This window comes from Xiphophorus couchianus, chromosome 23 (genome assembly GCF_001444195.1).
Source record: "Xiphophorus couchianus chromosome 23, X_couchianus-1.0, whole genome shotgun sequence".
NCBI lineage: Eukaryota > Metazoa > Chordata > Actinopteri > Cyprinodontiformes > Poeciliidae > Xiphophorus > Xiphophorus couchianus.
In genome coordinates, this window is record NC_040250.1 from 16516622 (window position 1) to 16544576 (window position 27955).

Here is a 27955-nt window from a genome sequence, read left to right on the forward strand (position 1 = left end):
AACAATGGAAATTTTCAGATATTTTACATTTAATGGAATATTTACGAGACTGAAATTTTATTGTTTTATTTTTAGTAATTCATACACACTACAGTATACAATTAACTCACACTGTCTACATGTTGCACCATGAAAGTAACACTGTACCAAAGCATTTACCATATATGTTTTGATTCAACACATTACACCCAAATAGAAACACAAGCTGTACTAAAGAGTTTGACAACATGGTTGTGTTCCTGCATACACAGACTTAGATATGATGGCACATCATTCTGTTCACATTAAAGAGGCTTAAAAATCTTTTACTGATGATTAAAAAAGGCATAATAATAAAGAGGCATGGGATTATTTTCTTATGTTAGTTGCATGTTGTTTTGAATTCCTTAAGGAGATACATACAGTATTGTAAAATACATAAACACAGCTTTCATTGAGTGAAAAAAAACCCCCACTGGTACAATTTGCTGTTTCAGTTTTGTAAAGTCAACATTAAATGTTAACAGGCTGCATCACTGGATATACTGAAAGTAAGCTAACTTAGAGCTTTGCTTGCAAACTCAAATAAGTAAATCCTGATATAAATACAGTTTATATAACAAATCAGTCTGTTATCTCATAGTCGCTCGCTCACTGAAACCCCAAGACTTATTTAACAATGTTCAAATAGCCAAAACCTTCAAACATGGTGACATTTCAACTTTCTGTTATGAGAAATGTTACATTTGTGAATCAACTAAGCTGACATTGTGCTGCTTCGTCCTAAACTGAGGTAACAAAACAAAACATCGCACCGCATGACTCTGGTCCCATGAAATCTAATTGTTCATCTCTGTTAAAAGAACAAAAAAAAAACATGTCGTAATTGCAGAAAATAACATATTTGATACGTCTTACTCTATTGTTTCTTGCAGAAAACAACTGAAAGGCATGATGGCTGAAGAAAGGCCTCAATTCTATTCATTTGTGCTTATGATGGACTTGGCACTTTCACATATTTAGGCCTGGCTAACTTATAAAACACAAGTAAACATGATTTAGCTAACAGTAAACACTTACAAAATGCTGACTATTTAATTACTTTAAATTTTATTCAATGCTTTTTGAATATTTAGTTAGTTGTGCTGTATTTTACCTCTGATATTATACATCAGTGTTTGTATGGCGCAAGGCAGGGCACAAAGGATTCAATTGTAAATTGCAACATGTGCTTCTTTCTACTAAACATAAAAAGTCTCTAAGGGCATTTCAACCTTTCCATGTCCTCTCTTGGAATACTTGTTGTGCCTTCTGTACAAACTCAGAGTGCACATTTCTCAGGACCTCATCTTTACAATATTTTAAATATAAGTTGAAGCCATGCAGTCTATTCATGCATATAGGTATGGACATCATGGCGTTGTTGATCTGCGGTTTATGTGTTCAAAGAATGGGAGAGTGCAGGGTATGTTTTCTGGTCTGATTCATTTGAGTTGCATGACGACTGCACAGAGTAAGGAACAGGAACGAGACAAAGGAGGGCGTATCCATGGGGGTGGATCTCTAAACGGAGTTCCTCTTTTCTTCCACCAGGCTTTTGCTGCTGGCAAAAAAATCATATCCACAGCTGAAGGACTGGAATTACTTGGAGCTGTTGCTGCTTGTAGTGGAGGCCTGCCAACGAGACAACAGAATTAGACATTTGTGGAAAAGGACCCACAGCACTAAGAGCCTTGTGGTTGACCTGACTGAAATATGTCATGCAGCTGATTTCCTTCGCTCAGACGGGGGCTTCAGGCAGAGGACAGAGTGAGCGGGAGAGAAGTTGGTGGATCTTTGAACGTGTATTGTGGATGTGATAGATTTGTCACTGAACACCATGCTCAAAAATTACATGAAGGAGAGTGGTTGCTAGGGAACCGAGTGCCTGATTTCTCTTTGCACCTCTGCTGCACAAAGAATTAGGTCACATTTAAGACAGGAGACAGTGTCAGTCATGCTCTGAAGTGCCATCCTGTGAAAAGGACAGAAAGAGTAAAGTCCTATTCACCGTACAAATACGTGAAATAAAAGGTTACAATTTGAATATATTAGTGATGGGTCAGAAAGGGGCATGAACACAGATTAATATCCACATGCACAGCATCAATTTGAAAACATGGTGATTCAATTGAAGATGCAGATACTTAAAAAATTGACTTTAAACGTCACATAGTGTCTGAAAATCAGATCAATGTTTTGACCAATATAAACAATGTACAAAACGCCAGTCGTCTCTAATAATCTTTCTATTTAAATAGCAAGACTTTCTTGTAATCTTTGAAATTGTTTTAATCAAAGTTTTTTACATTTTCTGGGGGACTGTCTATTGAGCACTAGCTCATTTTCTGTGTTGTCACTTTAGTCTGTTTCTAAGCAGTTTCAGAGGGTTTAATTTCCCTGTGTGTTAAAAAACTGCCTGACTCTGAATCTTGAAATAAATAGGCAAAGAATTCTCATAAATTCAAGGGCTGAAACAACTGTATACATGTCACATAAGACAAAACAAAAAAAAATAATTAGAATTTTTTGGGGGCACTTGGTCATTATCAATTTGTTGCAAAGACGCATTTTATTTACATTTTCTGAACTGAACCTACAGAAAAATAACAAAATAACAGTTTGACAGATAAAATAGGATGTTAGCACCAATAGACGATTCTGTGTGCCCCTTTCCTGTTGAAACATGACTTTTGGAAAATGGATTTTTGTTGTAGATATTTGTGTTCAATTTACATCAGTCATGCCTTCTGTTGTCTTCCAATTTGTTACGTCTTTATTTTGAACCAAATGCTGAACAATGTGCTGGATTAAAGAATAAAATAAAGCCCTTGGGAGTCCAAAGAATAAATCTGAAACATTCCAGCAAATCCTGGAGAGCTACTGATCAAAAATTATTTTCGTAGATTAAAAGAAAGTTTGACTTCACTGAAATGAAATAGGAAACTAATTATTTCCAATCTTTGTATAGAAAAATCACAGAAATTGAAATGGCTTCAAAACTCTTTACCTGAATCACCATATTTGATTGTTCAAAAGCACAAAAACAAATCAGTTAATGTAAATCAGGCTCAGGCTGTCAAATCTAAGAAAATATTCAATAATTGAAAAGAAGTTGAGGAAGTTATTTTAACTATGCTAGGTAAACTGCATGGCTGGCATTTTACTGTTTAAAGATGAGAAGAAAAAACAGCCAGACGTCTGAAGACATGGGAGAACCTGATAAACTGCTTGTTATTTCGAATATGTAATGGAAAAATTTAAGCACATTATTGTCAAAGGAAATTAAAAAGGCATAATAAAGAAAAACATAACCACTGAAAAAACCACACTAAAAATACTTCCAACTTATCCATGAAAACAATTTCCGGGGCTTGAACGCTGCGTACCTCCAGCTGCTGAGTGGACCTTCCTCATTTAGGGTACTTTAGAGTGGAGAGAAAGAAAAGAAGGGATTCAATCATCAGGTCTTTGGCATAAAAAATATTGCAAAAGTTTAATCAATAAAATGTTTCTTCTGAAATGAGTAAAGAAAATTGTGAGCCTTACAGGAAAGAGTGTTGTAAAAGTGACACTTTCTACAGGAGTACATACTTACCATACAGAAACAAATCTTAAAAATAAAAACAGTTAGATGAAATGTTCAATAATTTCTTTTTAAAATGTTGAGCATTTGAATTTTTTTCTTTCTTAGCAGTTTTTAAAAGGAAAAAAAGTTCTATGAAAACTTCTCCAACAGAGGCAAGTATTTGCATTTTCCATTCTAAATAAAGGATATAGATAGTTGTCTCGTAAAATTTTAATCCATTCAATAAACTAAAGCATTATGTTTTGTCTTATTTTTCATTAAAGTAAATATATATAAATTTGAGTCTTTTACAAGTTCAGGCCTATCTTTAAAGTTGATAAACGTGGCATTTCATCGGGCAGAAATAAGTTTGTTAAAAATGAAAAAGGTAAAACAATCCAAGGTATCATTAATTCATATTAGTCATAACAATCCTGTTAAACGAACCTTTTTATTATTATCTTACCAGCAGAATGTAAGGAAGGAAAATAATATTTTTGTTTTTATATAATTGTTGAAATTGTATATCTACTGCAGATTATTATACAACATGAACTAAAACCTGTTCTAAAATAAAGAGTGAAAAGAAGTTCCGAAGTGTGAACCGGGAGAATTATTTATTGTAACCGTCAGTTGTACCTGCAGAGTAGAAGCAGCTGAGTCACTAGTCTCTGACAGTCCTGTCCCTCTCGGGATGCTGGACACGATGTATCTGGAGCCCTTTGGCACAGGCTGTCTGACCACCAGCTTTCCTTTCCTGGTCTCTGCTAGAAACAGACTGTACCAGTAGGCATCGTTGGAGACCAGAGTGGAGTCTGCAATGGTGGAGTTCCTCTCACTGATCACACTGTTCCTGCTGGGAGGAGCAGTTTTGCTGTGTTTGGGTTTCTGACACTTCAGCACGATGGTGACCAGGATGGTGATGAGCAGGAGAAATGACACCGAGGCCAGACCGATGACCAGATACAGGTTGATGTCTGAAAAGATGTCGTATTCCAGAGGCATCTCAGTCATGTCAGAGTAGGCCTTAACATCAGTCTCCACTGTCAGCAGCTTGATGGTGACTGTAGCAGAGAGAGCAGGTTGCCCGTTGTCCTTGGCAACAACAACCAGTCTGTGGTGGCGTGAGTCTTTGTAACTGAACATCCTCATAGTCCTGATCTCTCCGTTGTATTGGTCCAAGCTGAACAAGGAAGCATCAGTCACCTGGAGAAACTGGTAGGTAATCCGAGAGTTGTGCACAGAGTCTGTGTCTAAGGCGATCACTTTAGCCACCAGGGATCCTTTATCAGTGGATCTGGGGATCTTCTCCTCCACCACTGAGCCATGAGCGCGCCAAGGAGAGACAATAACTGGAGCGTTGTCATTTTGGTCAACAATGATGATGTGGACGGTCACATTACTGCTGAGAGGAGGAGAACCAGAGTCTCTGGCCTCAATGTGGAAAAGAAACTCCTTCTCAATCTCATAGTCAAAAGTTTTCAGTGCATAAAGATTCCCGTTCTCTGGATTGATGGAGAACAGCATAGACATGGAGGTGTTGGCAATCTCCTTCTCTATGATGAAATAAACTAGATACTGGTTTTCATGGAGGTCAGGATCAAATGCAGTGAGTGAGCTGAGCAAGGAGCCAGGTGCGTTATTCTCCATGACACGTATGGTATAAAATGACTGGGAGAACTGAGGAACATTGTCATTAACATCCAGCAGCTCCAAAGTCATAGTTTCATTGTCAGATAGAGGAGGAGACCCTCTGTCTGTGACAGTGAAGGTGATTTCATATTCTGGGACCTTCTCTCTGTCTAATGGCTCTGACACCACTAACTCATAATAGTTATCAGAGGACTCCCTCAGTTTGAAAGGCATGTTCTCTGGAATATGAAGATCAACCTGTCCATTATCACCTGAGTCTTTATCACTCACACTAACTACAGCTATCACTGTGTCTGTGGCCACATTCTCTTTTACTGGACTCTGAAAGGATTTTATGGAAATTTCAGGATGGTTGTCATTCATATCAGTCACCTGGATTGTAACTCTACACTGTCCAGATAAGGAGGTAGGTCCTTTGTCACTGGCTATCACCTCCATTTCATACAGTTTTAAATCTTCATAATTGATCATTTCCTTTACTCTGATTTCACCATTTTCTGGATTCAGGTTAAACATCATCTGGGTTCTCTCTGACGTGTATAAACTGTAAGAGTAAGTAATGTCAGAGTTGGAGCCTTCATCTAAATCAGTGGCATTCAGTTTGATCACTAAGCTTCCAATGGGCGAGTTCTCCATCACATCCACAACATACTGGTCTTTGTCAAATGAAGGGGCGTTGTCGTTCACATCAAGCACGCGAACAATAATGCTGGCTGTACCTGTGCGCGTGGGCACCCCGCCGTCCACAGCGGTCAGAATCAGATTATGAACAGCCTGCTGTTCTCTGTCCAGAGCCCTTTTCAGAACCAAATCAGCAAACTTCGTTCCGTCTCTCCCGGTCTGAATTTCAATAGCAAAATTATCACTTGCGCTCAGATGGTAGTTTTTTACAGAATTCGTTCCAACATCCGGGTCAGCAGCGTTGTTCAGGGAGAATCTCTCTCCAACAGGACTCGACTCTGAGATGTCCAAATGCATCGTTCCTCTTCTAAAATGAGGAGCGTTGTCGTTTATGTCCAATATTTCCACCTCTATGTTAAACATGCGCACAGGGTTTTCAATGGTTGCGTCTAATTTAAGGAAACAATGTGAAGTAGTTTTCGACGGGCACAGAAACTCCCTGTCAATCCTTTCCAAAATATAAAGCTCCCCCGTGTCTTTGTTGATGCCAAGATATTTTTTATTCGCTACCACATCTACGCGCATCCTCCTCGACTTCAGCGTCTTCACTTCTAATCCCAAATCAGCCGCCAAATTAGCAACGACAGATCCCTCCTCCATTTCTTCAGGTACAGAATAATGAGTAACTGACAGCACCACACTCCATGTGGCAAAAAGACAGAGAAACGGGAACACATACCCGGTCCTGGAAAGCCGTTTGACAGGCTCCGTCATTGTGACGAGCCGGTTCGGATGGTTCAGGTCTTTTACTTGAAAGCGCAAAACACAACGCAAATCCTTACAAAAGGAGTTTCTTCCCAGGAATGACGCACTGATTGTGCACAACGTCTCTCATCCCCTCCTCAGACAACATATCGCGATAACATGACCTCATCAAAAATTCGTTATCCGGAGCTGAGAAATAAAGAGCATGAACAGTCTTCATTAAAACAAAAAAAAAAGATTTTCAAACCATTTTAATATTCATTTAGTCGTAACTGGACTTGATAAAAGTTGATGAAGCGGAATAAATAGGCTTCTACGTCATTATTTGGAAGCTACGCTTACAACATTAATGTACATAATTAATAATTGGTCATTATACGCTTGTTATTTCTCATAAAAGTTTTTATTTTGTTCATCACTCCTGGAATATGCGGTGGTTTGGAAAGAAAAAACTGTTATGAATTCTTCCACTGATTAAATGCAGCAATAAATAAATAAATAAATAAAAAATAAATGAAATAGCATCACACATTTTTGAAAAATGTATGTAGGTACGGGGAAATTCTTTAGTGGTAGTTGTAAAGTTTGCTCCTTCATCTCTTTAATCTAGTAAAACTAAAAAAGGTCAAGAAAAATGAAGCATGACGATTAAAACTAAAAATGTTTTTACATAGAAAAATGTAAAAATTACATTTGATTAAGTAATTTGTAAAATTACCACAAAAGACTTATTTCAGTTCATTCATACATTCCTAAATGAAAATGTTTTGACTTTAATGTGTTTCCAAAAGTTAGGTCCATTTAAGATGCTTACTGTGTTAAAGGCCACAAATAAACAAAACATAAAGAAGAAATAATGCTATGAGGTATGTTTAGCTTAAAGTTGAGAAAATCCAAAGAGTACGTTTTGATAGCTCAGCTTTCTAGTAAACATGCTATAACTCTCAGAGAAAATCTGACAAAAGTTAGAACATACCTTACCACCTAAAAGTCAAAAACTTCAACATTATGCAGTAATGTTATGTAAGTACATGATTTCAAACTAACACTCAACTTTGAAATGTAGATGCTGTGCACTAAAGACACTGAATGTTAAAGGTATACTTTGCACAAATTTATTTGAAATCAGTTTTCTGTCAGAATATTTCCAAACTTCAAAGCTTGTTGTGAAACAGTGATTATTTTGCTCATGTTTTTTTTTCATCTTGTGTTGCATTGTCGAGTTATTCATATTGGTCCCCACTTCTAGGATATACTTGGCTCTTTTGTGACTGTACACAGGATCAGCTGGGTGTTGAAAATAAGTGAGTATTTTGCAATCTTTGTATGATTTTAGTCAAATGTTTTAAATAAGTCCTATATGGCAGTGTGCCTTCTCTGTTAAGCTTATTGTGCTTTTTTTTTTTTTGCTATATTCTTTGCTAGGGTGTTGAATAATCTCCCAATAATTTAATACATCTGATTAAATGTATTAAAATCCATCACTTTTGCTATTTTACAGTCAAAGTATTACACAGTTAAATATGTACTTGACTGTCAGAGAAACGTTTCAGTGAGATCTTTCCATGTCATGAAAAAAACATGTTGAGCCTTATTTTAACAGAAATAAAAATTACATAATGTTCTTGTCTGACAAATTGAGCTTATTAAATGTGTAAATTTTGTGCCCAGACTTGTTTATTTTTTGCATTCTTGTCTTTTTTGCTTGTTTTGATTTTAAACAATTTAATTCTTTGCATTCTGAATTGCAACAGAAACTTTGTTCACACAGATCTGGGACTTCTACATGTCTATTACTGTGCTAAAATTTACAGTCAGTGTAGTTGAAATCTGTACCATAACACAGACTTTATGGTTTAGCCAGATAAGGCCATGTAAAGACAAGACAGGTTGTGTTTGGTATCATGAAGGATAATACTTTAACCTTTAAGTGGGGATCAAGTACTGCACAATATGTGACCTGCTCAAGATTAAAACATTAATTCAGAGTTTTGGACAAAGAGATGGAGATTTGCGACTAAATATAGCAGGGTGGCAGGGAGGGTCCTCCCCTAGGGCACAAAACAAAAGAATGAAACAAAAAAACGGGGAAATGTTTAATTGTTGACTATATAAAGTGAGTCACAGACTCAAAGAGCCACTTGTGGCTCTGTAGCTGCAGCTTGCACACTGGTGATCCAGCAGATGACAATTGTGGTCTTATCTCAAAACGGCTGAAGCTAAGGGGGAATTCAAACCAGAAAAGTTGTTGGATACTTTTGTTTGGGCAGGAACAAATGTGAACTTTTTATTTTTTGCTTTCCCATTGTTCTAGCAGACTATAATTTGTACACAAAGTAATACAGGTTACAATAATTGTGGAGGCAGAACAGAGTCCAGACCCAAGTGAAAACAAACTTTGGAAGTCCTGATTGCTACATTCCTGTAGTGCACATTTGTGCTATTACAATTGCAACATCATCTTCAATGTCAGAAGCAGCTCATTCAATGCAGGTTTCGCAATGGGATGTTTGTAATTTTGGAACACTGTCATCAAATGGGGGCTGCCAGCTGAGATGCTTTGCATCCCCTACCCACCACATGTTAGTAGCAGCAGCAATGAGAAATAAAAAACGGCACGATTTCAGTACCACTAGTACATGCATTAGCGTTAGCAACACAGAATAGTTCATCTTTGCCATAGGGCCCAACAATAGCGGACCATAAAGTTTGAAAAGATGTCCACTTCCTGTAGTTGGTTCAGATCGAGGCTGATCTGCATTCACCATAAGCAAAAAGCACCAGCGTATATTTCGAAACGGACTGGGACCACCTCAAAAATTCAGTTTCAGTCCAACATTTTGGTCAACACAAGACGTCGCTTGAGTGTATTCAGACCTGCACAAAAGGTCCAATGTGAGACACAAACTCTGGTCTGTTTAAAGTGGAACAAATGTGTCAGGTGTGAATATACATCTTAAAAGTGCAAGACCTTAATTTTTAATTCACTGTTGAAGTAAAACTATGAAGGTAAAAATGAAATTGGTTCAAGGGTCCAATTAGTTGCAATTTCTGTTCCAGCTCTTGTTATCCTAAGACATCTGTTTAATATCATCTCTTCAGTACAGGGGTTGGCCCCTGGGTTGGCCCCTGTTGGCCCCTGTCTAGAACCACCCATAACTATACATGTGAACAAAGTTCTGCCCTTTCACTGATTATTATGGTGATTTTTTTTTTTCAAACTACAATTTTAGAATGATACACAATTTAGTTGTCACCTGGTATAAGTAATAAATGCTTTTATTACCTATGCCTTAGAACTTACAAAATTCATATTAACATTAAATGAACACAAATGCATACTGCAAAACTGAAATGTATCCATCCATTATCCAACAAGCTTATCCCCTGTGGTATAAGCATCAACAAGGGAGAGGTGAGGTACACCCTGGACCTGGAGAGGTCTTCAGTCCATATAGGAAATCAATCTATCCATCCATCCATCCATCCATCTTTTTAAGAAAGACTAGCCTAAGTCATTTAATTTACCAAATTTAGTTATTACATTTTAACTTGACATACAACATTAAAAAATCTAATTATCAATGTTTATTTTTACCTTAAACTATTTATTTTAAACAAAATGGCAAAACAAACTATTTAAATATAAGTAAAAAATAATGATGTGAACTCTTTGTCCTCCGAGTTAATATGTGGAAACATAGTCTTGACGCATCAGCGGGAAAAAAACTTATAAATTGCAAAAAAGAATAGATTTTGGTACCAAACAGAAGCAGACATTCTGTCGAGATAAAATGACAAGAACACATATTAATATGACTAAGTGATTTATCGAGAAGTCCATTGAAACTTCACAAAACATGAAAATGTATTTAAAAATAGTCATGGTGTACTTTTTAAAGAAAATTGCTAATTATAATTTAATTGGATTACTCCGGTGTGGATATTTAGATGTTATTAATGTTATCCTAAGACATTTGTTTAATATTATCTCTTCAGTACAGGCGCCATAACAGGTGACAAACTGTATAAAAGATAAACAAACACATAGATGTTAAAGATATTTCTGTGGAAGTGTCCATGCTAAACGGCAGATGAAATGCCTGTGTAATGATTAGTCTGTGGAAAAATTCTTAATTACCGAACATAAAGCAACAGAATCTAAACTTTACCACACCTCATAAATTAAACATTCTGCTCTTTATAATTATAATCACAACAACATTCACAGCATTTTGAATGGAAAAACTATCAAATTATGTATGGAAGAACACTTTTTAGGATATTATACACCAAATGTGAAAAAAAGCACATTTAAAGAAATTTACATTTCTTTAGGTGTAAGAAACATCATAATGCTTACACTTAAAGCATTAGTTGTAAGCAAAATGTTTTACACAAAACATTTTATACATTTTTTGTATAAAAATGTTTGTCTTGTTTCAGCTAAATTATGTGTCATAGTGTTGGAAAGGGTATTTGTTTGTTTTTCGCATCGGGGAATGATATCCCTTTAGTATAGTCAATACAGAAATATTTAAAGTCCTTCAGAATGAATTGTAAATTATTTAATTTTACTTGTTTTGTCAGAATATAAACTCACTACAAAGTTTTGAAGGAACATTGGGTATTTTGATATATTGTCCTGATATAAATTTACTGTTAGAAATCGCAAGAAAATGGACCTTGGCTAAATTTTAATTGACTTGATTCAATCTTTGTGAAGATTAAAAAAAATTAAAGCCTGTCCATCATGTACAATATATGTTGATGCATCATTTTTGAATACATATTGTGTCAAACTCTACAAAACAAATCTGTTTTTATGTCTTCTTTAAGATTGTTTTACCTGCAGAGTAGAAGCAGCTGAGTCACTAGTCTCTGACAGTCCTGTCCCTCTCGGGATGCTGGACACGATGTATCTGGAGCCCTTTGGCACAGGCTGTCTGACCACCAGCTTTCCTTTCCTGGTCTCTGCTAGAAACAGACTGTACCAGTAGGCATCGTTGGAGACCAGAGTGGAGTCTGCGATGGTGGAGTTCCTCTCACTGATCACACTGTTCCTGCTGGGAGGAGCAGTTTTGCTGTGTTTGGGTTTCTGACACTTCAACACGATGGTGACCAGGATGGTGATGAGCAGGAGAAATGACACCGAGGCCAGACCGATGACCAGATACAGGTTGATGTCTGAAAAGATGTCGTATTCCAGAGGCATCTCAGTCATGTCAGAGTAGGCCTTAACATCAGTCTCCACTGTCAGCAGCTTGATGGTGACTGTAGCAGAGAGAGCAGGTTGCCCGTTGTCCTTGGCAACAACAACCAGTCTGTGGTGGCGTGAGTCTTTGTAACTGAACATCCTCATAGTCCTGATCTCTCCATTGTATTGGTCCAAGCTGAACAAGGAAGCATCAGTCACCTGGAGAAACTGGTAGGTAATCCGAGAGTTGTGCACAGAGTCTGTGTCTAAGGCGATCACTTTAGCCACCAGGGATCCTTTATCAGTGGATCTGGGGATCTTCTCCTCCACCACTGAGCCATGAGCGCGCCAAGGAGAGACAATAACTGGAGCGTTGTCATTTTGGTCAACAATGATGATGTGGACGGTCACATTACTGCTGAGAGGAGGAGAACCAGAGTCTCTGGCCTCAATGTGGAAAAGAAACTCCTTCTCAATCTCATAGTCAAAAGTTTTCAGTGCATAAAGATTCCCGTTCTCTGGATTGATGGAGAACAGCATAGACATGGAGGTGTTGGCAATCTCCTTCTCTATGATGAAATAAACTAGATACTGGTTTTCATGGAGGTCAGGATCAAATGCAGTGAGTGAGCTGAGCAAGGAGCCAGGTGCGTTATTCTCCACAACACGTATGGTATAAAATGACTGGGAGAACTGAGGAACATTGTCATTAACATCCAGCAGCTCCAAAGTCATAGTTTCATTGTCACATAGTGGAGGAGACCCTCTGTCTGTGACAGTGAAAGTGATTTCATATTCTGGGACCTTCTCTCTGTCTAATGGCTCTGACACCACTAACTCATAATAGTTATCAGAGGACTCCCTCAGTTTGAAAGGCATGTTCTCTGGAATATGAAGATCAACCTGTCCATTATCACCTGAGTCTTTATCACTCACACTAACTACAGCTATCACTGTGTCTGTGGCCACATTCTCTTTTACTGGACTCTGAAAGGATTTTATGGAAATTTCAGGATGGTTGTCATTCATATCAGTCACCTGGATTGTAACTCTACACTGTCCAGATAAGGAGGTAGGTCCTTTGTCACTGGCTATCACCTCCATTTCATACAGTTTTAAATCTTCATAATTGATCATTTCCTTTACTCTGATTTCACCATTTTCTGGATTCAGGTTAAACATCATCTGGGTTCTCTCTGACGTGTATAAACTGTAAGAGTAAGTAATGTCAGAGTTGGAGCCTTCATCTAAATCAGTGGCATTCAGTTTGATCACTAAGCTTCCAATGGGCGAGTTCTCCATCACATCCACAACATACTGGTCTTTGTCAAATGAAGGGGCGTTGTCGTTCACATCAAGCACGCGAACAATAATGCTGGCTGTACCTGTGCGCGTGGGCACCCCGCCGTCCACAGCGGTCAGAATCAGATTATGAACAGCCTGCTGTTCTCTGTCCAGAGCCCTTTTCAGAACCAAATCAGCAAACTTCGTTCCGTCTCTCCCGGTCTGAATTTCAATAGCAAAATTATCACTTGCGCTCAGATGATAATTTTTTACAGAATTCGTTCCGACATCCGGGTCAGCAGCGTTGTTCAGGGAGAATCTCTCTCCAACAGGACTCGACTCTGAGATGTCCAAATGCATCGTTCCTCTTCTAAAATGAGGAGCGTTGTCGTTTATGTCCAATATTTCCACCTCTATGTTAAACATGCGCACAGGGTTTTCAATGGTTGCGTCTATTCTTAGGAAGCAGTACGTTGTTGTCTTGAGAGGACAAAGAAACTCCCTGTCAATCCTTTCCAAAATATAAAGCTCCCCGGTGTCTTTGTTAATATCAAGATATTTCTTGTTGCCCACCACGTCCACCCGCATTTTTCTTTTGCTCAGACTCCTTACATCTAATCCCAAATCAGCTGCTAAATTCGCAACAACGGACCCTTCATCCATTTCCTCCGGAACGGAATAATGAGTTACCGGGTTTACCGTGTCCAGGATGGAAGAAAAACACAGGAACACTGCGACATACCTCTTCCACGAAAAACAAACATGTTGGCGAGCCATTATCATTAATCCGTCTTCAAAGCCCTACACTTGATATTTGGTGGTGTATTTGTACCAAATATAAACGAGATTTTATATAAACGACTCCTTTTCATAGCAGAGTCGTGAAAGGAATGACTCCTTTCACGGCTTCCAACGAACTGTCGTGAAAACGATGACTTCACCAGTGCTTTCTTTTCTCGGAGAGCAGCGACATGAAAGGCTTATTTTCAAATTGTGTTGTTACAGAGGAGACGGAAAGAAAATAGATTCTGAATGGTTTAAATTTGTTTCAGTTTCGGTTATTTTTCGAAATGTTTTACAACCTCTTCAAGGTTTAATTTATAATTTTCATATTTTCTTTATTATATTCTAACGTCTTACTTTTTCATGGACATACAAATCCATCCTTGGGTCATTCGTTTTCTTTTCTGTCTTTTTTGTACATTTAAGCGATTTATCACTTAATACACAACCAAAAAACTTAAATAAAAGGTGGTGCAAGGACGCATGTTGAGTTTTTTAGTAGGTACGGGGTTTTGTGGTGGTTTTTCTTTTGGTTTTAGTTATTTTGTTTTCTATTGTTTTATGACCAGGTCTGTTTGTAATGTAAGATGAGTTAAATACTTTGTAGAGAACATTAAATTTATTTATGACAGAAATGATCAGAAAATTTTTTTTTAAAATATTTTGCAGATATATAAGCAAACCTCACAGGACAAAAACACAAAGCCTTTACAGTATATAAAGATCTACAATTTGAAAAGTAAGTGACACAGGTTATTTAATAGGTATCTGACAATGAACTAGGTAATATCTATGTTGATCTTGGGATTTTTTGTTTTATTTTAATAAAGCTTTTATTTATGCAACTTTTTATTATGAAATTACTTATATAGAAGGTGATTCCATTCTTTATGAAATTAGAAATAAACTTTTAATGTTTTTGAAAACAATCTGAGTTTTATTATTTTCACTTATACTTGTCCTACCTGCAGAGTAGAAGCAGCTGAGTCACTAGTCTCTGACAGTCCTGTCCCTCTCGGGATGCTGGACACGATGTATCTGGAGCCCTTTGGCACAGGCTGTCTGACCACCAGCTTTCCTTTCCTGGTCTCTGCTAGAAACAGACTGTACCAGTAGGCATCGTTGGAGACCAGAGTGGAGTCTGCGATGGTGGAGTTCCTCTCACTGATCACACTGTTCCTGCTGGGAGGAGCAGTTTTGCTGTGTTTGGGTTTCTGACACTTCAACACGATGGTGACCAGGATGGTGATGAGCAGGAGAAATGACACCGAGGCCAGACCGATGACCAGATACAGGTTGATGTCTGAAAAGATGTCGTATTCCAGAGGCATCTCAGTCATGTCAGAGTAGGCCTTAACATCAGTCTCCACTGTCAGCAGCTTGATGGTGACTGTAGCAGAGAGAGCAGGTTGCCCGTTGTCCTTGGCAACAACAACCAGTCTGTGGTGGCGTGAGTCTTTGTAACTGAACATCCTCATAGTCCTGATCTCTCCATTGTATTGGTCCAAGCTGAACAAGGAAGCATCAGTCACCTGGAGAAACTGGTAGGTAATCCGAGAGTTGTGCACAGAGTCTGTGTCTAAGGCGATCACTTTAGCCACCAGGGATCCTTTATCAGTGGATCTGGGCATCTTCTCCTCCACCACTGAGCCATGAGCGCGCCAAGGAGAGACAATAACTGGAGCGTTGTCATTTTGGTCAACAATGATGATGTGGACGGTCACATTACTGCTGAGAGGAGGAGAACCAGAGTCTCTGGCCTCAATGTGGAAAAGAAACTCCTTCTCAATCTCATAGTCAAAGGTTTTCAGTGCATAAAGATTCCCGTTCTCTGGATTGATGGAGAACAGCATAGACATGGAAGTGTTGGCAATCTCCTTCTCTATGATGAAATAAACTAGATACTGGTTTTCATGGAGGTCAGGATCAAATGCAGTTAGTGAGCTGAGCAAGGAGCCAGGTGCGTTATTCTCCATGACACGTATGGTATAAAATGACTGGGAGAACTGAGGAACATTGTCATTAACATCCAGCAGCTCCAAAGTCATAGTTTCATTGTCAGATAGTGGAGGAGACCCTCTGTCTGTGACAGTGAAGGTGATTTCATATTCTGGGACCTTCTCTCTGTCTAATGGCTCTGACACCACTAACTCATAATAGTTATCAGAAGACTCCCTCAGTTTGAAAGGCATGTTCTCTGGAATATGAAGATCAACCTGTCCATTATCACCTGAGTCTTTATCACTCACACTAACTACAGCTATCACTGTGTCTAACTCTATGTTCTCACTGACTGGACTCTGAAAGGATTTAATTGAAATATGTGGATGGTTGTCATTCATGTCCTCTACAAGAATTTTAATTTTACATTGTCCTGAAAGTGCACTAACTCCTTTATCAGTTGCTATAACTTCCATGTCGTAGATCCTAAAATCTTCATAATTCAACACACCTTTCACTGTTATTTCACCTGTTGTTGGGTTTAATTTAAATGTTTCCTGCGTTTTTTCTGATGTGTACAAACTATATGAATATATTAATTCTGAATTTAATCCGTCGTCTACATCAGTCGCATTAAGATGAATTACCCTACTTCCAATGGGAGAATTTTCTAGTACGCTAACTTCATAGTTCTCTGGTTTGAATTTAGGGGCGTTGTCATTTGTATCTAAAACATGGACAATAATGCTCGCTGTTCCAGAACGAGACGGTAAGCCACCATCTACAGCTGTGAGTATTAAATTATGAACCGCTTGCTCTTCTCGATCAATTTTTTTTTTCAAAATCAAGTCAGGAAATTTTGATCCATCTCTCCCAGTCTGAATTTCTATCGTAAAAAAATCACTGTCGCTCAGATGATATGTTTTGAGATCATTAGAACCCACATCTGGATCAACTGCGTTGCTCACAGAAAACCGCTCGCCAGCCTGTGTTGCCTCTGAAATATCTAGATCTATTGTGTCTCTCCTGAAATGAGGTGCGTTATCATTAATGTCCATTATCTCCAACTCGATATAAAATATCCGTTTGGGGTTTTCAATTATAGCCTCCATTTTCAGATAACACGACGTCTTGGCGGGGCAGAGAGATTCTCTATCAATTCGCTCGACAATGAACAGCTCCCCTGTTTCTTTGTTCACGTCCAAATATTTCCGACTTCCTATGGTGTCCAGGCGCATTTTTCGCTCGATCAATTTCTTTACATCTAGTCCTAAATCTCCAGCGAGATTTGCGACTACGGAGCCTTCTTCCAGTTCTTCCGGAACAGAATAGTGTGTCACTGCAAACGCGGATTTAATTGCAGCAAAGCAGACAAAAATTGTCAGAACATACCTTCTCCAATCTAGACAGCAGATAAAACCTTCCATGGTTGACACTGATTTTTGTTTTCTTTCGAAGACTGATTTCCTTGAAAAGAAGCTTTGACAAACACCGGAATCCCCCGTTTAGTTTTTAAACTGTAAAGCCTTTAAATCCGTGCGTAATCAAAACTGGGAGCTGTGCGGTTGCTGGTCTCTTCTGTTCTCACCACTTCATTGCAAACAGTGATGGCGATCGTGATGTCACAAATTTACGTAACCACGCATGGAAAACAGCGCCTCGCTGTGAAAGATTCCGTAATTCAGTCGATGTTTAAGTTATGTGTAAAAGTGTTTTAATTTAGTAAAGAAAATAACGACCAAGTTATGCAATCTTCAGTAGAGTATTACAGTGGAGGAAAACTTCTTTTTTTTCGTACATTGCGCAAATTCATAGGCTTTTGTCTAATACTGCTCATTTAGATTTGAACAGTTCAAAATTATCTATTTTTCTAGTATGAATCAAATTTTGAATTTATAAAATTTTACAAATTCCGTACAATTTCTAAAACATAAATGTACTGCTCCAACAACGCATTTCAAAAATATTTTGCAGACATTTATGAAATTAGTATGTGTAATCAGTAGGAATGTGTTAATCTCTGTTAAATTAATGATACATGTCTTGAGAGTACAAGTTATTAGTTACATCATGTCTCTCACCTGCAGAGTAGAAGCAGCTGAGTCACTAGTCTCTGACAGTCCTGTCCCTCTCGGGATGCTGGACACGATGTATCTGGAGCCCTTTGGCACAGGCTGTCTGACCACCAGCTTTCCTTTCCTGGTCTCTGCTAGAAACAGACTGTACCAGTAGGCATCGTTGGAGACCAGAGTGGAGTCTGCGATGGTGGAGTTCCTCTCACTGATCACACTGTTCCTGCTGGGAGGAGCAGTTTTGCTGTGTTTGGGTTTCTGACACTTCAACACGATGGTGACCAGGATGGTGATGAGCAGGAGAAATGACACCGAGGCCAGACCGATGACCAGATACAGGTTGATGTCTGAAAAGATGTCGTATTCCAGAGGCATCTCAGTCATGTCAGAGTAGGCCTTAACATCAGTCTCCACTGTCAGCAGCTTGATGGTGACTGTAGCAGAGAGAGCAGGTTGCCCGTTGTCCTTGGCAACAACAACCAGTCTGTGGTGGCGTGAGTCTTTGTAACTGAACATCCTTATAGTCCTGATCTCTCCATTGTATTGGTCCAAGCTGAACAAGGAAGCATCAGTCACCTGGAGAAACTGGTAGGTAATCCGAGAGTTGTGCACAGAGTCTGTGTCTAAGGCGATCACTTTAGCCACCAGGGATCCTTTATCAGTGGATCTGGGGATCTTCTCCTCCACCACTGAGCCGTGAGCGCGCCAAGGAGAGACAATAACTGGAGCGTTGTCATTTTGGTCAACAATGATGATGTGGACGGTCACATTACTGCTGAGAGGAGGAGAACCAGAGTCTCTGGCCTCAATGTGGAAAAGAAACTCCTTCTCAATTTCATAGTCAAAGGTTTTCAGTGCATAAAGATTCCCGTTCTCTGGATTGATGGAGAACAGCATAGACATGGAGGTGTTGGCAATCTCCTTCTCTATGATGAAATAAACTAGATACTGGTTTTCATGGAGGTCAGGATCAAATGCAGTGAGTGAGCTGAGCAAGGAGCCAGGTGCGTTATTCTCCACAACACGTATGGTATAAAATGACTGGGAGAACTGAGGAACATTGTCATTAACATCCAGCAGCTCCAAAGTCATAGTTTCATTGTCAGATAGTGGAGGAGACCCTCTGTCTGTGACAGTGAAGGTGATTTCATATTCTGGGACCTTCTCTCTGTCTAATGGCTCTGACACCACTAACTCATAATAGTTATCAGAGGACTCCCTCAGTTTGAAAGGCATGTTCTCTGGAATATGAAGATCAACCTGTCCATTATCACCTGAGTCTTTATCACTCACACTAACTACAGCTATCACTGTGTCTAACTCTATGTTCTCACTGACTGGACTCTGAAAGGATTTAATTGATATTTCTGGGTGGTTGTCATTCATGTCTTCAACTAGGATCTTTATTGTACATTGTCCTGATAAACTATTCACTCCTTTATCTGTTGCTATGACTTCCATGTCATAAATCCTAAAATCTTCATAGTTGAGCATTCCTTTTACAGTAACTTCACCTGTTGTTGGATTAAGATTAAATGTTTCTTGCGTTTTTTCTGATGTATAAAGACTATATGAGTATGTTACTTCAGAATTTGAACCTTCATCTAAATCTACTGCCTTAACATGAACAACAAGGCTTCCAATTGGGTCATTTTCAAAAAATTTTACATTATAACTGGGTTTGTCAAATGTGGGCGCATTATCATTCGTATCTAAAACGCGAATAATAACACTCGCGGTGCCAGATCGAGCAGGTGTTCCCCCATCTATGGCTGTCAGCATTAGATTATGAGCCGCCTGCTTCTCCCGATCTAATGGTTTTTTAAGGATCAAATCTGCAAATTTTGACCCGTCTCTCCCCGTTTGAACCTCAATATTAAAATGTTCGCTTTCACTGAGCTCGTACGTCTTCAACGAATTTGCTCCAACATCAGGATCAGCTGCATTACTGAGCGAAAATCGCTCTCCTTTAGGCGTAGCCTCAGATATGTCTAAATGTATGACGTCTCTTCGAAATTGTGGTGCGTTGTCATTCATATCCAAAATCTCTACTTCTATGTTGAAAATTCGCACTGGATTTTCTAGGATTATTTCTAATCGTAGGTAGCAAGGCGCTGAAGATTTTGTGGGACAAATGAGTTCCCTGTCAATTTTTTCCACAATATACAGCTCCCCGGTCTCTTTGTTCACATCCAGATATTTCTTGTTAGCGATGATATCAACTCGCATTCTTCTTCGATTCAGTGTGGCCACGTCCAGGCTAAGATCTGAAGCAAGATTGGCAACAACCGATCCCTCTTTCATTTCTTCTGGTATAGAATAATGAGTCACTGCCGTCGATATGTTCCGGGCGAAGGTAAAAATAATAAAGAGGAGCTGGACATACCTCTCTCCCTTTGTTATTGCGCGAACCATTGCTTCGAAATGCGCTAGCTTTCAAACTGATGAAAGAAAGCTTGGTGCTGTTGATGATTTTGTTTTCCTCAAAAGTCTCTCTCCAAACCTTTTACAAGCAGGAAAATACCTAAATCCAGGAAAAAACCTGAAATCGCTTCTACGCTTTCTGTAATTCCTCGCAGCACCACAGAGCCGCCCTGACATCCTACGAATAAGCTCCAATGATAACGTCTTATCCCGACGTTCAGAGTACATTAGTGCTACAGCGCCACCGTTTGGTTCCGGAAAACAACTGCCAGATAATATAACACAAAACAAAACACATACTAAATAATAATAATAATAATAATAATAATAATAATAATAATAATAATAATAATAATAACCTGAAGTGAAAGACGCCTTTAAAAAATTTTACGTATTAAACCATCAACTTCGCAGAACGGCAAAAATGAAAATGAAGAACATTACAAGAGCGGCACAGTATAAGTTTGAATATCAACCGCGTATATTTATTTATCTATTTCAAAATATTCACAGACAAAAAGCTTGATAAATTAGGAGACTCTATCTCCAATCTTGGCAGGCAAAATCTTATGAGCTGAACGTGAACAGCGGTTGACAAAATCAGGAAACACTGAGAGCAGCATGTCATTGCTGCAACAAAAAATGTATCATAGAAAACCGAATATTTTCGACCCAAAAATAAGGAAGAAAATTGTTTTATTTGTTAGCATAAGTCATTTAAACGTTTCCATCTCACCGCAAGCGGTTTGCGCGCTCTGTCGTCTGGAGAAATAGACATAGCGCAGTTTTATGGGGGGAGGAACAGACAATCGAGTGAAGAATCACTTCATTGACCTCATTCACAGGTGTTGGTAGAGGGATAGAATTAAACATGTTACTTAATGAGCTAAAAATATACATGAAGTCTCATTGAATATAGGGATAGAAGAGTATAATTTCAGTATTTGTGGCATTCCCAAAATGTTCCGCGGTGCAGGTAGTTACTATGCATTAAAATGTTTAATTGACCAAATTAATTTTCTGACACACGTTGAAAATAGAACAGTTTCTCATGTCTTGGAGAATAATGCGAAAATAAATGTTCAAGGCATATCAAAAAAAAAAAAGACACATATCAACTGGATTCCTACCTGCAGAGTAGAAGCAGCTGAGTCACTAGTCTCTGACAGTCCTGTCCCTCTCGGGATGCTGGACACGATGTATCTGGAGCCCTTTGGCACAGGCTGTCTGACCACCAGCTTTCCTTTCCTGGTCTCTGCTAGAAACAGACTGTACCAGTAGGCATCGTTGGAGACCAGAGTGGAGTCTGCGATGGTGGAGTTCCTCTCACTGATCACACTGTTCCTGCTGGGAGGAGCAGTTTTGCTGTGTTTGGGTTTCTGACACTTCAACACGATGGTGACCAGGATGGTGATGAGCAGGAGAAATGACACCGAGGCCAGACCGATGACCAGATACAGGTTGATGTCTGAAAAGATGTCGTATTCCAGAGGCATCTCAGTCATGTCAGAGTAGGCCTTAACATCAGTCTCCACTGTCAGCAGCTTGATGGTGACTGTAGCAGAGAGAGCAGGTTGCCCGTTGTCCTTGGCAACAACAACCAGTCTGAGGTGGCGTGAGTCTTTGTAACTGAACATCCTCATAGTCCTGATCTCTCCGTTGTATTGGTCCAAGCTGAACAAGGAAGCATCAGTCACCTGGAGAAACTGGTAGGTAATCCGAGAGTTGTGCACAGAGTCTGTGTCTAAGGCGATCACTTTAGCCACCAGGGATCCTTTATCTGTGGATCTGGGGATCTTCTCCTCCACCACTGAGCCATGAGCGCGCCAAGGAGAGACAATAACTGGAGCGTTGTCATTTTGGTCAACAATGATGATGTGGACGGTCACATTACTGCTGAGAGGAGGAGAACCAGAGTCTCTGGCCTCAATGTGGAAAAGAAACTCCTTCTCAATCTCATAGTCAAAAGTTTTCAGTGCATAAAGATTCCCGTTCTCTGGATTGATGGAGAACAGCATAGACATGGAGGTGTTGGCAATCTCCTTCTCTATGATGAAATAAACTAGATACTGGTTTTCATGGAGGTCAGGATCAAATGCAGTGAGTGAGCTGAGCAAGGAGCCAGGTGCGTTATTCTCCATGACACGTATGGTATAAAATGACTGGGAGAACTGAGGAACATTGTCATTAACATCCAGCAGCTCCAAAGTCATAGTTTCATTGTCACATAGTGGAGGAGACCCTCTGTCTGTGACAGTGAAGGTGATTTCATATTCTGGGACCTTCTCTCTGTCTAATGGCTCTGACACCACTAACTCATAATAGTTATCAGAGGACTCCCTCAGTTTGAAAGGCATGTTCTCTGGAATATGAAGATCAACCTGTCCATTATCACCTGAGTCTTTATCACTCACACTAACTACAGCTATCACTGTGTCTAACTCTATGTTCTCACTGACTGGACTCTGAAAGGATTTAATTGATATTTCTGGGTGGTTGTCGTTCATGTCTTCAACTAGGATCTTTATTGTACATTGTCCTGATAAACTATTCACTCCTTTATCTGTTGCTATGACTTCCATGTCATAAATCCTAAAATCTTCATAGTTGAGCATTCCTTTTACAGTAACTTCACCTGTTGTTGGATTAAGATTAAATGTTTCTTGTGTTTTCTCTGATGTGTATAAACTATATGAGTATGTAATATCAGAATTTGATCCGTCATCTAAATCCGAAGCATTTAAATCAATAACGAGACTTCCAATGGGAGAATTTTCCATTACTTTGACATTGTAGGCTGCTTTATCAAATGTAGGTGCATTGTCGTTCGTATCTAAAACATGAACGAAAATATTGACCGTACCAGATCGCGCAGGTGTTCCTCCATCTACAGCTGTGAGTATTAAATTATGATGTTCCTTCTTTTCACGATCTAAGGTCTTAATTAGTATCAAATCAGCGAATTTGGATCCATCTCTTCCTGTTTGAATTTCGATGTTAAAATATTCACTTTCACTTAAATAATATGTTTTTACGGAATTTGTTCCAACATCCGGATCCACCGCATTGCTAAGTGAAAACCTTTCTCCCTTCGTCGTTGCTTCGGATATATCTAGATGAATGGCGTCTCTTCGAAATTGCGGGGCGTTGTCGTTCATATCTAGCACTTCTATCTCTATGTTGAATATCCGTAATGGGTTTTCAAGTGTTATTTCCAGTCTTAGATAACAGGAGGAAGACGACTTTGTATTGCAAATATGCTCCCTGTCAATCTTCTCAACAATATACAGCTCGCCGGTCTCTTTGTTCACATCCAAATATTTTTTGTTAGCGATTATGTCAAGGCGCATCTTTCTCTTTGTTAGAGTTGTTACGTCGAGGCCGAGATCGGTAGCGAGGTTTGCCACAACTGTCCCTTCTTTCAGCTCTTCAGGCAGGGTGTAATGCGTAACTGCGCTTGATATTTTGCGAACGATTAGGAAAACAATAAAGAGCAGCACGTACCTGTGCATAAAGCCCTTTGTTGAAACCGGACTCATTGTAAAATTCAGGATAACAGTAAATCAAAAAGAGAAAGTCAGGCTGTCAGCGACACTGAAAATACTCCTCTGCCATCAATCCGAAACCTTTAAAACGTTTTAAATCCAGGCAAAATACAGGAAAACGGCGACATCTTTCACTGAACGGCGTTTCAGCACCAGGGAGCTGTCCAGTCTCTGCATGAAAACGCTCCGACAAATGAGACCTCCAGGATGACGTCCATAAACCGAACTTTAAGAAAGACAACAGCGCCACCATTTATTAAACCAAACTATCTACTGAAATTGAAAGATGAAAAAGATAATATTACTATTTATCTAATAAAAAGATATCGCAAAATATTCTTTAAATGTTGTGATTATATTTACTTTATATCGTAGATCCTCAACTTTACTTGCAGAAATGTGAAATCTAAATGACATTTTCAACTGCTATGTCAAATAATGTTGCTTATAGTTTTCATCCATCCATCCATCCATCCATCCATCCATCCATCCATCCATCCATCTCGTATTCCCCATTGATTTCACGTATATGAGTGCAAGAGCTTGTCTCCCAGTCATTAGTCAAGTTGCTGGGTAATTCCTGGACAACCTGCAATTTAATCCTAATAATATTTCATAGACGTGTGAATGAAATTCATATTGCCTGGTAAAATATTAATTGCCTTTCTACCAAAGGAAATACTAATACTGGATAGACACAAAATCATAAATTATTTCTGCTCCTGCTATGTTGTTATTGGTAGTAGCGGTAAAATCAAATTTTGTTGCTGATGATAGTAGTAATACAGAATTAGCACTTAAATTGAGCTTTGTTTTAATTTGAAATTTTAGTTTATTTAATGTAACATATTATTTTATCAAGATAATAATATTTATCATTTGAAAGCATCTACATAAAAAATATATGTTAATGCAACTATGCATCTGATGAAACCTGCAAATAAAATTTGCAACACATTTATCAACACATTTTTTCTTAAGTAGAGAAAAAATCAAAGTGATAATTATAGAGAGAATGAATTTGGATGTAAGTATGGGTTAATTTTTCAAATATTTTAAAATGCTGCATTAAAGATGTGACCATACACTACTAATAAGTCTTGCATTTCTATTTCTGCTTTGAAATTCTTAAGAGACATATGGTGAATCAAAATGTAAGGTTATGTTGACAAAAAAGTATGTATTGTGAAAAAGACCAAATTACCTAAAACAAAATATAGGGACTATAATTTTTTTATACTGATGGTGTTTTACAATTTTTGTCATATGAAAAAAATATATGATAATGAAAGGGTAGATTTCAAAGATATTAAATAATACTATGTAACAATTTGGTCTTGGACAAGACTATAATGAAGTCAAATTCAATATGAAAGACAAGAAAAAAAAATTATCTTCCTGAGGAGTTATGAAATTCCTACCTGCAGAGTAGAAGCAGCTGAGTCACTAGTCTCTGACAGTCCTGTCCCTCTCGGGATGCTGGACACGATGTATCTGGAGCCCTTTGGCACAGGCTGTCTGACCACCAGCTTTCCTTTCCTGGTCTCTGCTAGAAACAGACTGTACCAGTAGGCATCGTTGGAGACCAGAGTGGAGTCTGCGATGGTGGAGTTTCTCTCACTGATCACACTGTTCCTGCTGGGAGGAGCAGTTTTGCTGTGTTTGGGTTTCTGACACTTCAGCACGATGGTGACCAGGATGGTGATGAGCAGGAGAAATGACACCGAGGCCAGACCGATGACCAGATACAGGTTGATGTCTGAAAAGATGTCGTATTCCAGAGGCATCTCAGTCATGTCAGAGTAGGCCTTAACATCAGTCTCCACTGTCAGCAGCTTGATGGTGACTGTAGCAGAGAGAGCAGGCTCCCCGTTGTCCTTGGCAACAACAACCAGTCTGTGGTGGCGTGAGTCTTTGTAACTGAACATCCTCATAGTCCTGATCTCTCCATTGTATTGGTCCAAGCTGAACAAGGAAGCATCAGTCACCTGGAGAAACTGGTAGGTAATCCGAGAGTTGTGCACAGAGTCTGTGTCTAAGGCGATCACTTTAGCCACCAGGGATCCTTTATCAGTGGATCTGGGCATCTTCTCCTCCACCACTGAGCCATGAGCGCGCCAAGGAGAGACAATAACTGGAGCGTTGTCATTTTGGTCAACAATGATGATGTGGACGGTCACATTACTGCTGAGAGGAGGAGAACCAGAGTCTCTGGCCTCAATGTGGAAAAGAAACTCCTTCTCAATCTCATAGTCAAAGGTTTTCAGTGCATAAAGATTCCCGTTCTCTGGATTGATGGAGAACAGCATAGACATGGAAGTGTTGGCAATCTCCTTCTCTATGATGAAATAAACTAGATACTGGTTTTCATGGAGGTCAGGATCAAATGCAGTGAGTGAGCTGAGCAAGGAGCCAGGTGCGTTATTCTCCATGACACGTATGGTATAAAATGACTGGGAGAACTGAGGAACATTGTCATTAACATCCAGCAGCTCCAAAGTCATAGTTTCATTGTCACATAGTGGAGGAGACCCTCTGTCTGTGACAGTGAAGGTGATTTCATATTCTGGGACCTTCTCTCTGTCTAATGGCTCTGACACCACTAACTCATAATAGTTATCAGAGGACTCCCTCAGTTTGAAAGGCATGTTCTCTGGAATATGAAGATCAACCTGTCCATTATCACCTGAGTCTTTATCACTCACACTAACTACAGCTATCACTGTGTCTAACTCTATGTTCTCACTGACTGGACTCTGAAAGGATTTAATTGATATTTCTGGGTGGTTGTCATTCATGTCTTCAACTAGGATCTTTATTGTACATTGTCCTGATAAACTATTGATTCCTTTGTCTATTGCTATGACTTCCATGTCATAAATATTAAAATCCTCATAGTTCAACATTCCTTTTACAGTAATTTCACCTGTGGTTGGATTCAGATTAAATGTTTCTTGTGTTTTCTCTGATGTGTATAAACTATATGAGTATGAAATATCAGAATTTGATCCTTCATCTAAATCAGTTGCATTAAGATTTATAACAAGGCTTCCAATTGGAGAATTTTCTAGCATCGTAACTGTTAGACCAGCTTTATCAAACATGGGAGCATTGTCATTGGTGTCCAAAACACGAACAATAACACTGGCGGTGCCGGATCTAGCTGGTGTTCCTCCATCTACAGCCGTAAGTATTAGATTATGAACAGCTTGCTTCTCACGATCTAAGGTTTTTTTCAAAATTAAATCTGCAAATTTGGACCCTTCTCTTCCACTCTGAACCTCGATGCTGAAATATTCACTTTCGCTCAGATGATATGTTTTCAGTGCATTAGTACCAACATCCCGATCAACGGCGTTGCTTAACGAAAATCTCTCCCCTTTTTGTGTCGCTTCTGATATATCCAAATGTATGACGTCTCTTCGAAATTGTGGGGCGTTGTCATTCATGTCCAAAATTTCTACTTCGATGTTAAAAATACGCACTGGGTTGTCCAATGTGACTTCCAATCTAAGGTAACAAGAGGACGATGACTTTGTGGTACAAATATGTTCTCTGTCAATTTTTTCCAGAACATACAGTTCACCAGTCTCTTTGTTCACGTCCAGATATTTCTTGTTCGCGATTATGTCAACTCGCATCTTTCTCTTTGTTAGCGTTGTAATATCCAGTCCGAGATCTGTAGCGAGGTTAGCGACAACTGATCCTTCTTTCATCTCTTCGGAAATAGAATAATGAGTTACCGAGGTTGATGCGTTTGGAACGGAGGTAAAAAGAAGAAAAAGCGCTACGTACCTCCGCAATGACGTCTTTGTTACAACAGGAGCCATTTTTGCTATAGATTGAAAACACGTCAGATTATAAAACAAAAGTTTCCGGTGATCATGAAAGTGTTCCCCGCAGCCATAAACTGAATATTTCCCCAAAATTTTGATTGAGTCAAAATGCAAAACGAAATGTGACTACATTTTCTGATTAGCGTCCTTGCACCACAGAGTTCCACAGTCTTTACACAATGACGATCAAATCACACAGGACCACCCCCGATGACGTTCACAGGCTTTGATTTTAACTGCAAAATAGC

The 27955-nt window shown here is 39.0% G+C and overlaps 4 protein-coding genes across 6 annotated transcripts; all 4 read right to left on the bottom strand.

The window, feature by feature from the left end:
- Window positions 1-45: 45 nt before the first annotated feature.
- LOC114138841 (protocadherin alpha-C2-like) lies at window positions 46-27911 on the bottom strand. Of its 3 annotated transcripts, none has more exons than XR_003594326.1 (3): window positions 23831-27911; window positions 3408-3443; window positions 46-1653 (listed from the first exon to the last, which is right to left on the bottom strand). XR_003594326.1 is itself a non-coding variant. In XM_028008274.1 (3 exons), the coding sequence occupies exons 1-2, from the start codon at window positions 13887-13889 to the stop codon at window positions 3432-3434; spliced, it is 2427 nt and encodes an 808-aa protein (XP_027864075.1). In that variant the 5' UTR covers window positions 13890-14458; the 3' UTR covers window positions 46-1653; window positions 3408-3431. The 3 variants fall into 3 exon arrangements, 2 of the variants coding, with proteins under 2 accessions (XP_027864075.1, XP_027864074.1); XM_028008274.1 differs by lacking the exon at window positions 23831-27911 and adding an exon at window positions 11475-14458; XM_028008273.1 differs by lacking the exons at window positions 46-1653; window positions 3408-3443; window positions 23831-27911 and adding exons at window positions 3450-4225; window positions 11475-14460.
- LOC114138843 (protocadherin alpha-C2-like) lies at window positions 14549-17706 on the bottom strand. Its single transcript, XM_028008277.1, has one exon. The coding sequence runs from the start codon at window positions 17255-17257 to the stop codon at window positions 14840-14842; it is 2418 nt and encodes an 805-aa protein (XP_027864078.1). The 5' UTR covers window positions 17258-17706; the 3' UTR covers window positions 14549-14839.
- On the bottom strand, window positions 17808-20610 carry LOC114138842 (protocadherin alpha-C2-like). Its single transcript, XM_028008275.1, has one exon. The coding sequence runs from the start codon at window positions 20315-20317 to the stop codon at window positions 17894-17896; it is 2424 nt and encodes an 807-aa protein (XP_027864076.1). The 5' UTR covers window positions 20318-20610; the 3' UTR covers window positions 17808-17893.
- LOC114139586 (protocadherin beta-16-like) lies at window positions 20686-23865 on the bottom strand. Its single transcript, XM_028009609.1, has one exon. It carries the CDS (start codon window positions 23863-23865, stop codon window positions 21409-21411), a length of 2457 nt encoding a protein of 818 aa, XP_027865410.1. The 3' UTR covers window positions 20686-21408.
- Window positions 27912-27955: the final 44 nt, after the last annotated feature.

What these genes read in the sequence shown, in the direction of transcription:
- LOC114138841 (XM_028008273.1), bottom strand. Translation starts at nt 13,889, where the DNA reads ATGATAATGGCTCGCCAACATGTTTGTTTTTCGTGGAAGAGGTATGTC. An exon ending in CAGCTGCTTCTACTCTGCAG is followed by an intron (nt 4,226 to 11,474) that starts GTAAAACAATCT and finishes TCTACTCTGCAG; the next exon opens with GTACAACTGACGGTTACAAT.
- LOC114138843 (XM_028008277.1), bottom strand. Translation starts at nt 17,257, where the DNA reads ATGGAAGGTTTTATCTGCTGTCTAGATTGGAGAAGGTATGTTCTGACA.
- LOC114138842 (XM_028008275.1), bottom strand. Translation starts at nt 20,317, where the DNA reads ATGGTTCGCGCAATAACAAAGGGAGAGAGGTATGTCCAGCTCCTCTTT.
- LOC114139586 (XM_028009609.1), bottom strand. Translation starts at nt 23,865, where the DNA reads ATGAGTCCGGTTTCAACAAAGGGCTTTATGCACAGGTACGTGCTGCTC.